Here is a 12011-nt window from a genome sequence, read left to right as displayed (position 1 = left end):
AGTCTGTCCCAAATCTCCTTGACAGTTTCACACTCGATGATGTACTTGAACATGATGTCGTCAAGAGATCTGTACAGAACGTCCAATGCCATGTTGATGAGGTTATTCCTCCTCTTATCTTCGATGATCCATTCGGATTTATCCTTTTCGATTTTGATGGGATCATCTATGATAACACTCCACATGTCATCATGAAGAGAGGAAAGATGAGCACGGACTCTCTTCTTCTACACAATATAGTTTTCTTTTGAGAATGTGGGGATTGCAGTGGTACTGGCATCTTTGGATATGGTCGACATTCACTTACCAAAAGAAACGTTAGTGGTCCATGGAAATATGGCGTTTTATTGTTATGCCACTTTAGACCACTATTCACAAGTCCATTTAAGGTGAACTTGCAACAATTGTAATCTTAAAGGCAGTACAAATAATTGACAACACAACACTAGAAAGCCATTTGCGAGTAAATATATGCTGGTAATACTTCAATCTTCTCTGATATCATTATGATATAAGTGGGCGAACATATATATCTATTATATATAATAGTTATGTGTAATAAATTAATTATTTTAAACAAATATCTTCTTTTTTCCATCTTAAAAAAAAGTTGGTGAGAAGTTATTTCTTGTCCTTTCTCGTAGTTTTTCTAATATAGTAGATGTCTCGTTTCTCTTTTCATCACTCAGTTTTAAATTAGTGTTCTGTTTGGTTTGATATGGCATCTTATTTAGTCAGGTTAAAATTTTCATTCCAAATTTTTGCGATCTGAATAATACTCTAAATCTTCGGTCGGTCGTTTGTTATTCATACTTCCTAATTGTGTTGATAATGTTTTCTCGCGTATACGTCCTATTTTTAATAACTGAGACGAAATTATAGAATATGGAGTTGTTTTTCATATTTTTCAGTAATAAAGATATTTGATTTAATTTTTTATCCTCCCATAATTTGTAAAGATTTTTTATTATTATTTTAACCATATATGTATGCGATCGATTATATTTTTTCAGCGTTGTTTACCAATCATATAGTCAGGATAATTTTAACTGGCACTCATAATATATTTTGTAGAGATTATTACAACACTATTTTATTGATTCGCTCTTTTTTAATTCTCATCATTTAGAAACTCAACTTTCGGTTCTGTCCTCAACAAATTACATTATTGTTAAATTTTTGTATTCAGAATTTTTAATTTTGTAAATTGTTCATATTATTTAATATCTAGATTATCAATTGTTTGTATGATTTTATAAATTTATTTATTTTTTACTAATTAAATTTTCACATTAATTTATATAGATGAAGAAGGTAAAATGATAATATTTGTAAATAAAAATCTAGATTTATCAATTAAAACACAATCTAGAGAAACAATTTTCCAAATTATAAAGCTATCACTTATAGGTGCACTAAATTGTGTCGATCAGATTAGGTGCACTAAATTGTGTCGATCAGATTCGGTGCACTAAATCTTCTCCGACATCCTAGTCATATTTTTAAAAAAAAAAAAGTATTAAAATAATTTAGAGAATATTAAACAACATTATAGATTTTCATTTTTTATTGAGGAAACATAAAAAAAATAAAACAAATTAGTGTATTAAAAAATTATTATGTGAAATGGGAGCATTACAATTTTTTTCAAATCTAAATCTAATAGAAAAAACATTTGATCATATCAGTTTTAAAATCCATTATATCAGTTTTAAAATTGTGGACCTGAATAAACTAAAGTATATATAATAGTACAGAAAAATCAAATTAGATTCAGATATGTGTCCAAAAGTCAAAATGGTAAAAGTTCTTATTTAATAAATCTAAAGTTTTAATTTCATTTGAAAAATAAATATGAATAAAATTAAATAAAATTCAAAACTGTAAAGATTAAATTTTATAAAGTATATATATTCTATTTTTCTTTTAGTTTTGAAATATTAAAGAAAATCATATGAGCTTGTTTGATGTAAAGTTACATGGAAACAATCTAATTTATTTTTAAAAAAAAATTGTTTCATGTAAAAATATTGATTAATTGGTAAAATGATTAAGATGTCATTATTATTAATATTTTAACTAAAAAGAAATTTGGTATTTATTTAATATTATCAATAAATAATTAATAACATTATAAAAAAAGGATTTTTCCATAAAATAAAACTCTTCCAAGTTAATTAACATGGAACAAGTGTCAAACAGCTAATCAGCTAATTGGGTCCAATCTGTCCAATTTCAAATTTTTAATTGATAATAATCATAATTACTTATTTCTGTAACGGTCATATTTCTTTCCAAACGGATAGAAAACAGAATGGAGCGTTAAGAAAGAGAGAATGTATACATTTTTCATCTTTCTTGACCGTTTCATCTTTCCACCTTTATGAATCACATATTTTTCTGCTTTCCATTATTATTTCTCTTTTCTCTCTAAATGAAGAAGAACTAATCAGCTTTATTTTGTGTAAGATCAATCTCTAAACAGATACTTGATATTCTCTCTCTGTTTCTCTGTGTGTGTTGAAGTAAAGATCAATCTCTAAAAAAATTTCGCTGAAGAGATGGGATGCTTCACTGCGTGTTTTAGGAAGAAGAAGAAGAGCAGGAACCAAGAATTTCATCCATTCGACGAACGAGTATGTCCCATTTCATTATCTTTTTGTTTAGTTTGAGAAAAAATGAACAGATTAGAAAAATGGGTTTTATAGGTAATGCCCGATTGGGTTTTCTCTTCAAAATTTTCGATTTGATATAAATTTCTTCACAGAGATACAGAATTCAGAAGTCATCTCTACAACCTGTTGAAGAGATTCTAGTTCCAAAAATACAGTGAGTAATCAAATTACTGATTTCTCAAGTTCATATCTGTTTATGGGTTATTTAATTGTCTCTGTCTGTTTGTGTTTTTTTTACTTATTTAGAGTACAGCTTGAGAGGGAATTGAGCTTGAGTACTGAAAAGAGATTAACTTTCAATGCAATCGTTCCAACCCATGAGCCCATTTCAATCCAAAAGAGTACAAACACTTTGGACCAGATAGATAGAGCTGTCAATGATAAAGAGCATGAAGAAGCTAAAGACAGGTCTTCTCGACACCTTCCTAATAATCGGTATATGAATTGCAGAGACAGTAGCGATGAAGAAACCGAATTAAATGCTGATGTTGACAGTGGTGAAGATGAAAGTAGTATAATTGAGAAAATATGGACTGAAGAAGTAATCCCACCTGCTTCAATGGAATCAAAAACAGATGAGTTAAACAGGTGTGTGGGATTCAATGATTGTTCCCCAATTCAAAAGACTCGAGATAGGACTGGCAATAACAAGAACTTCCATCCTGTTCTCAACCCAGTAGAGAACATTTCTCAATGGAAAGTTGCTAAAATCCAAGAAACAATATTAACCCAACCGGAACTTGAAAAGGAAAATCATGATATCATTCAAAGCTACGATGAACCCACGATTATTTCCAAGTCGAAATTCAATGAATCCAGAGGATCATTGAATCAAGAAATTTCAGTTGATGCTAGTTTGTCAAATTGGCTTGATACATCAGGAACCACAACTCCACCTCCCCAAAAGAAGGCCAGCTGCAATGGGCTTGAGATTGAGAGGCTTTCTTTTTCAGGGAAAAGTGTGTCAAAAGGATCAAATCCAATGTGGAGTATTGATGATAGGCCTATTTTAGGTGCATTAACGTTGGAGGAGATTAAACAGTTTTCTGCTACATCTACTCCAAGAAGATCACCAATTCGAAGCCCTGAAGACATGCCGATAATTGGAAGTGTTGGCACTTACTGGAGTAATGAAACTTGTCATGATGAATCTGGATCATCAGTTTCTTCTTGTTATAAGGGGGGTTCAAATTCAACTAGAAAGTATAGAGAGGTAACATTAATTGATGTTTGATTGTTCTTAGGATTAGTGAATGAATGAGTGTTTGATGTTAACTAAGGTTATTTCTTATGTTGCAGGATAAGAAAGTGAATGGGCACTACACACCATTTAAGGAGAGGTTAGATAGAGCCTCGCGAACAAACTCTCCAGTGCCTAAGAGGCACATTTAGATTCAATTGTGTGTTCTGGATTTTGGATTGCGTTTTTCTTTTTTGATGGATTGCGTTCATTTGTTTGTGATTACTCAAGTATGTTCTTGGTTTGGTTGTTTCTCTATGATATTTAAATTATAGACTTTGATCAATAGACTATATAGTGTTTATCTAAAACGTTTTAGTATACTATAAAGTTTAAAAAGTTTGGTTGGATACACAAAATTTTATTAGACAATAAATTTTTTTTGGACTGTCTTAAGCTCAATACATTTCTTACATAGTACTTTATCAAGTTTGTAATAACTTTCATATTTCAAAAGAGCAAAAAAGAAATAAATTAATCACAATTTATTAAGATTATTCCAATCTTGGAAGAAATTGAGTTTCTCCGGTGAATTTATTGTCACCAATTCTATCGAACTAATTGGTAATTCAAATTTCAGAACTTACAAATCATTCAAATTGTTTAGCAAAATAAAAGTCCTTTTAAATTGGTCAATCTTCCAAGTTCTTCCTGCAATGTCCCAATGGGACCAGACTAGCCTTTTGAAATTATTAATCCAATCAACCCATAAAACCATAAAAGAAAGTCTAATATACATTTCTTAGTTTTTAAGAATGCATGAAATGAGCTCTTATGAAAAAGACAGGGGATTGAAGAAAAATCTTCCATTTTAATAAACTAAATCATCTAACCCATGGCAGTTTAAGTGACAGATTTCATACATGAAACAATAAATATAATTTGTATGAAAAAAGTATTTAGGCCTTCTTATTTTTGTTTATTTATTTAGGCCCTAGAAATGTTTTGTTGAGTCTTGGAATACTAAGAAAGACGAAATACAAGACGGGAGAGAGAGAGGAGATAAGGATTAGAAAATGTTTGGTATTATTTTTAGAAATTTTTTTCTAAAAAAAGAGTTCCAAATTCATTTTATTCGCATGTAAAAGTACATAGTTTCTCTTTTCATCACTCATATTTGAGTTGATGTTGCACTTTGATGGGATAAAAATTATGTTTTGTCGGATTAAATTTTTATTTTGAATTTTTGTAATTCGAATAATATTCACAACCGTTGATGTGAGCATTGGGTGGATTAATCCGAAATCCAATCCGAATCTTAAATACTAATTTGGATTGGATATTTCGGATTGGATTGAGATCGAATCGGATTGAGTTCGGATTGAATTAAATCGAATTGGATAGGATTATCTAAACTATCTAAATAAAAATTTATTTTTTAATTTATTTTTTCTTTAAATTAAATTTCATCTCAATATAATATATATTTTACTTATCATCACTTTGACAACTATATTTATTTTTATTTTTATTATTATTTTTATTATTTTTTTCAGATTCAAATTTAATAATAATAAAATTTTGAATTTTTTTTCAATTTTTTTTAAAAAAATTATTGACTAATTTCAACTTATATATATAAATATTTTTTAGTTTGGATTATCCAAACCATTTTTAATTCAGTCCGTATCCGATCCGTATTAATTAATAAAATGGTTTGAATTACGAATTGAATAAATTTAGTTTGAATTTAATAGAGATCGAACAAAACGGATTGGTTTTACCCATTTGCTCACCCCTACCCATACTTCGACTGTATTCATAATTTTTTTCGAATTCGTGTCCTTTCCATTCTTATCAATGAAAGAGATATAACAATTGGATATAAAAATTATTATTTTTTCTCAATAAAGAATTACTCGAACTTATGGAGAATTTTTATAGGTATCTCTCAAATGAATTATATGAATTTCTCAATATATATATATATATATATATATATATATATATATATATATATATATATATATATATATATATATATATATATATATATATGATTCATAATTATTTGACAAGATCTTTTACAACATTACTTATAAAACTTTCCGTTAAAGATAATTTTAGTTGGCGCTTAGAATATTTGGCAAAAATTCTTTCAAAACCATTTTGTTGGTTCAATTTCGGGTTGCTCAACTTTAACTCCCATCCGTTTAAAAATTTAAATGAGTTTGTCTTTGGAGTAACACAATCAATTTTATTATTATTATATCTTCTTCATTCAAAATTTTGTTTTTATAAATTATTCACCCAATTTGTTATCTTGATTTTATAAATCTTATTTATTAATTAACATATATTTATTTATTATGTAACTATCAATTTACTCTAATAAAAATTATATTTTATTAAAAAAAATTAAATGTATCCAATCTTATATTGATCTTATATAAATGGAGAATTTGATAGAAATGTTTAATTTTATTTAAATAATAGACCCATTACATCTTTTTCCTTCCCCTTTGAAAGGGAAAACAATTTGTACTCAAGTATTTGGTTAATCTTTCTAATGTTTTTCATTTTTAGTTAATGGACTTGCTGCTTAAGTAGATTTTTTTAGTGCCATAAAGTATAAAATGAGATATTTGTATTAATTAAAGAAAATAATTTTAAATCAGACTACATTGATAGTTGGTAATCTTTAGGGACGACCGCCAAATCGACACAAATAAAAATATTCTTACAAAAAGATATATGACTGAACATAATTTTTTTTTGATAAAGTAAAAATCGACATTTAGACCAACTTAATAATCCAATAAATATGATACTAATAATATTTTTACAAAAAGATATATTTGATATTTAGACAAACCTAAAAATCCAATAAATCTATCTTATCTACAATCTAATATATTAATATTGTAATGGAGTATGACTACGAAATCTCATAGTGTAGATAAATTTTAGGTGTTTTGCTTCTCGAAGTGCAGGCTACAACTCCTATTCAAGAAGCGAATGAAATCAAAGGCTCTAAGGGCATCTCCAACCGGACACCAAACTTAAACGCATTCCCATTTTCTTCTCCAACCGGCCACCAAAACGCATACCCAAAATGAGAATTTACTCCCTCTCTCTCAAAAAAACCCATATATGTTTGGTTACTATTCATTTCTCAAATTTTTTTTATAAGTTTTCAAATAAGCCCTTAAAATATATACACTTTTTAATTTAAATATTAAACTTGTTTATATGAATTATTTGAAACATTTCACTTGCTCTATAATTAAATATTAAATTTTATTATATTTAAATTTTATTTAATTTATTTTTGATTTTATTATATATTTTTATGATATATTTTACGACTTAAATTTTAGTATAATATGTTTATTTATTTAAATATATTATTAAATTATATGTTAGGTATGAATTATTGATATATAATTAATTTTATTTTAATTTTATTAAAAATAAAAAAAGATTATGGTTAAATATGTAAAGTTGATAAATATATTATAATCTTAATAAGGTTAAAAAGTTAGTGTAAGAAAAGAATATTCTAAGAATATTCTTTTGAGTTTGAAAATGGGTTTTTAGGTTGGAGATAAATTACTGTTTGCAGTGACATTTACTGCATTTTGGGTTTAGAAATGGGTTTGTGGTTTGAGATGGTCTAAGACCATCTCCAACCGAAAAACCCATTTTCAAACTCATTTTGGTGTAAATGTCACATCAAACAGTAATTCTACTCCAACCGAAAAACTCATTCTCAAACCCAAAAGAATATTCTTATAATATTCTTATATATATATTAAAGTAATTTTTTATAATTATATATAATATATATATATATATTAAAGTAATTTTTTTTAATATTATTATAATTTTTTTAAATTATATTATAAATTTATGTTATATAAATTAAATTAATAATTATATAAATAAACTTAATATAAAATATAAGATAAATATAAAATATAAATAAATAAAACATATAAATAAATAAAACATATAAATAAATAAAACATATAAACAAATTAAAATATAAATAAATTAAAATATAAATAAATTAAAATATAAATAAATTAAAATATAAATAAAATATATAAATTAATTATATAAATAAGTTTAAAATATAAAATGAATGAAATAAAAGTTCAAGGGCTAAAAAGTAAAAAAAATATATATATATGCGATTGCTACAGGAGCAACGCATATATGCAGTATTTGGAGAGGGAGGATGGGTTATCCCATTTTAGGTTTCCGTTTGGCGTACTATTGGAGCTGCTGATCCCATTTTGGGTTTCATTTTGCAGCTCCATTGGAGATGCTCTAAGACCATCTTCAACCAAAAAACCCATTTTCAAACTCATTTTGGTGTAAATGTCACATCAAACAGTAATTTTACTCCAACCGAAAAACTCATTCTCAAACCCAAAAGAATATTCTTATAATATTCTTTCTTACATCAACTTTTATAACTTTTTAATATCACCCATATCTTTTACAAACTTATAAATTACACCACAATATTATAATATCATCCAAATATTTTAAATTTAAATATAAATTAATTATCAAAATTTATTAAAGTAATATATATATATATTAAAGTAATTTTTTTTAATATTATTATAATTTTTTAATTATATTATAAATTTATGTTATATAAAAAATATTATATAAATTAAATTAATAATTATATAAATAAACTTAATATAAAATATAAGATAAAAATAAAATATAAATAAATAAAACATATAAATAAATAAAACATAAACAAATTAAAATATAAATAAATTAAAATATAAATAAATTATATAAGTAAGTTTAATATATAAAATTAATTAAGTAAAAGTTAAAGGGCTAAAATGAAAATATATATATATATATATGCGTTTGTGAACCGTAACAACGCATATTTGCGTTTTTTTAAGAGGGAAAATGAGAAATCTCATTTTGAGTTTGGTTTTGCAGTTCGATTGGAAGAGAAAACCCATTTTGGGTATGCGTTTTCAATTCGGTTGGAGATGCTCTAAGACAGTCAATTTTTTAAGAAAGAATGATTAAAAAAAAATATTATGGAGAGAATTTGGACGAAAGAATGAAAGAAAAAATTACTTAGACAAATTAAAAAATAATAAAAATTTCTTTTTTTTCTTTTTTCTCACATTTTTTCATTTTCTAAGTCAATAAGATGATATCATATTATTCATTTCTCATACTCTCACTAAATTTCCTTCCCTAACTTTTCTTAAAATAAATTGGGTAAGATTCTTAACTTTTTGCACATTCTAAGAGCTAGCTGAAAATAATATTATTTTGACCCATCAACTTTTCCATTTTTAAAATTGACCCATATACTGAGAAAATATTTTCCAGCTCCCTCCCCAAAATATTGATCTTATTTTAAATTAATCATTTTTAAAAATATTTCATGATAATAAAACTAAATGAAATATTTTTCTAAAATCATGATTTTTTTGATTCATTTGGGTTGTTTATATTAGTCAACTTCGAGTAACTTTAGCATTACTCTATCAATTTAAATTATTGTATAGTTGCTTCCTTGTTTATATATTCCATTTTATATGTTCGGAATGATCAAAATCTCCTTAGATCCTAGTCCCAAACTAGGAAAATTTAGAATACATTCCACTCTGGGTGGTTAAGAACTTAGAAATATTGCTCATGAGGTCATTCTTCCTTGAATTTGTGTTTTTAGGCCTTTTTTAACACTTTCTATAAACATTGGCTCCCTTGGTATACACAAAATATAAAAAAAAAATGGGTGTATTGTCAATTAAATCATTTTTTAAAAACAACATTAATCATTTCACACCAATATCTCACTTTTATTATTGCAGTTTAGAATACACTGGACACCCGGCTTTTTAAGAACTTTGTAGGATTTCTCATAATGTCATTGGTCGGATCTGTGTGGTTGGGTAATTAGTGTATACTCCTTTTATAATCTGTCATATTGGTTATGTATCATACAGAAAAATATATTTAATAGTCAACTAAACCATTTTTCAAAAAAAATAACTACTCCACCAAAATCTATATATTTTTCAAACATCAAATTCATTTAAAAATATTAACAAATTAACACATTTCAAATGATGGGATTATATTATGTCCCTAGATAAAATGAGTAATTCTAAAATTTGATAAAACCTTAATTTACTAAAGAATTAGTAATTAAGCCATTAAAAATTGATTAATTTTTTTTTATCAAATTATTGATTTTGTCTTGCACGTCACATTCACTCGATTTTGACTAAATTTGTCAAATAAATAATAATAAAAAATGTTTCGACACATTCTTTACATTACACCTCTACCCTTCACATTAGATATCAGGCCATAGTTTCATTACCCTTAAGACATACAAAAACACGATTAATTCACTTAAAATATATTCAATGAGTGTCCTAACCACTCCAACAAACTTTGACTCATTTATCCAAAAATTGGGGTATGTAAGCAACCTTATTAGAGGTCAATGAGTAGATAATGTATACAAAATAATAGCTTATCATTCTTTATTCTTTTTCCTCATTAACATTCACATTCTTTTTATTACTATAAAAATCAGTATTCTAAATTTCGGCCCAGGCGCCCACCTAGGCGCCGCTTAGGCACTCGACGCTAGTCTAGCGCACCGAAAAACTTCTATTCGTTTGAAAAAATTGTTATGTCACCTTTTCGGCGCAAATGAGCGTCTAGGCTGTAAATTCGGGCGCCCAACCCATTTTTATTTTGAAATTTCTAACTAAAATAACTTCTAAATGCTACCTAGACCCAATGAGTGGGTGGCCCCAAAAGTGAAGGATAAATTCAGGAGACAAACGGTCTAAAAAGGGATCTGTGCCAGAAAATAAATAACGTATCTTTGGTTCCCAAAGCACCCTTTCGAAATCCTCATTCCCAATCATTAAAGACAAAATTACATCCTCATAATAACCTCGAAATTCAGGTACTTGATCGATCATACTAGATAGTATAAGATATGTGGTCGGCCTTCTTACTAGTCTGCCTCCTTTCTCTTGATGGAATAGAACAATACCCGAGCTCCGTCTTTGCTTGCGTTCTTCACCGTCGCTCTTAGGATGTATCACTCATCCCACTCCCCACTACGCGGTAAGGAGTCTTCTGTGTGTTATAATCTTTTGGGGAATGAATCCCATATGTTAGTTGAGAATTGATCATGACTTTGCCAGGTTCTAGGAGTGTGGTCAAGGCATTCATCATCAAATTGGAACTCAATAAATGTTGAAGCGAAGATCTATCCATCCACCTTACGTTCCTGGAAAGAGAGGTTTGGTTTAAGCAAATCAAGTGACCGGGCATAGCCTTTAGGTTGTTTAAGTATGTATGGGCTTCCCCCTTGACTCTCTTTCGTTCTTTCGTTTTAGAGTGAAATTAGTTTTAAACTAAACGTCTCTTTACTTTCCAAGGACCTTAGAAGGAAGTAAAGCTATCAATAACAAGCCTACACCAAATACATGTGCTAAATAATCAACAACAATTGGTCCACTACAGAAACAAGACTTCATAAGTTTAGAGACTTGCGAATGGAAGAGAATGGGGCTACTAAGACATGCGTTTTTAGATCCGGTTTGCTAATCATACAAGAAGATTTGACTTATCTCCTCTATGAGTTGGGGATGCTACGAGAACAAAAAATTTGGAACTTTTCAAGACTAAATGATCGGAGCTAGGAAAAGCAGAAGAGAAAGAAGAACCTTGAAGAATGGATCCCCTACTCAAAACGTCGGAGGAGAAAAAGAGAGTAAATAGAAAACAATCATTCGAAAATAGTGAACTTCCACATTCGATTACCAAATGGAGGAAAGGACCCCACCTCGATAGTTGTCTTTGAAAGACCGAAAAAGTGTGCAGAGACCAACATATTTCCATTAGATTCATTCCTAAGGGCATTTGTAACAGAATCCTTAAAACGTGTTCTATCTCTATTATTAAGATCAATAATATAAAAGTTGTAAAAAAAATACTTTATTAAATTCTCTATCCTTATAATTTTTTAGGAATGATGAATAGTGAATCTTTATGGCATTTGTACCAGCTTCCCTATTTTGTATCCCTAAAAATAATATAAAATAATAATATTCTTATTTTAGAGAATT

The 12011-nt window shown here is 27.6% G+C and overlaps 1 protein-coding gene across 1 annotated transcript; it reads left to right on the top strand.

The window, feature by feature from the left end:
- Nucleotides 1–2769: 2769 nt before the first annotated feature.
- On the top strand, nt 2770–4201 carry LOC124927284. The gene is made up of 2 exons (XM_047467679.1): nt 2770–3888; nt 3975–4201. Exons 1-2 carry the CDS (start codon nt 2872–2874, stop codon nt 4065–4067), a joined length of 1110 nt encoding a protein of 369 aa, XP_047323635.1. The 5' UTR covers nt 2770–2871; the 3' UTR covers nt 4068–4201.
- Nucleotides 4202–12011: the final 7810 nt, after the last annotated feature.

Source organism: Impatiens glandulifera, chromosome 1, assembly GCF_907164915.1.
Source record: "Impatiens glandulifera chromosome 1, dImpGla2.1, whole genome shotgun sequence".
Classification (NCBI taxonomy): domain Eukaryota; kingdom Viridiplantae; phylum Streptophyta; class Magnoliopsida; order Ericales; family Balsaminaceae; genus Impatiens; species Impatiens glandulifera.
This window is presented reverse-complemented; position numbering and strand designations above follow the sequence as displayed.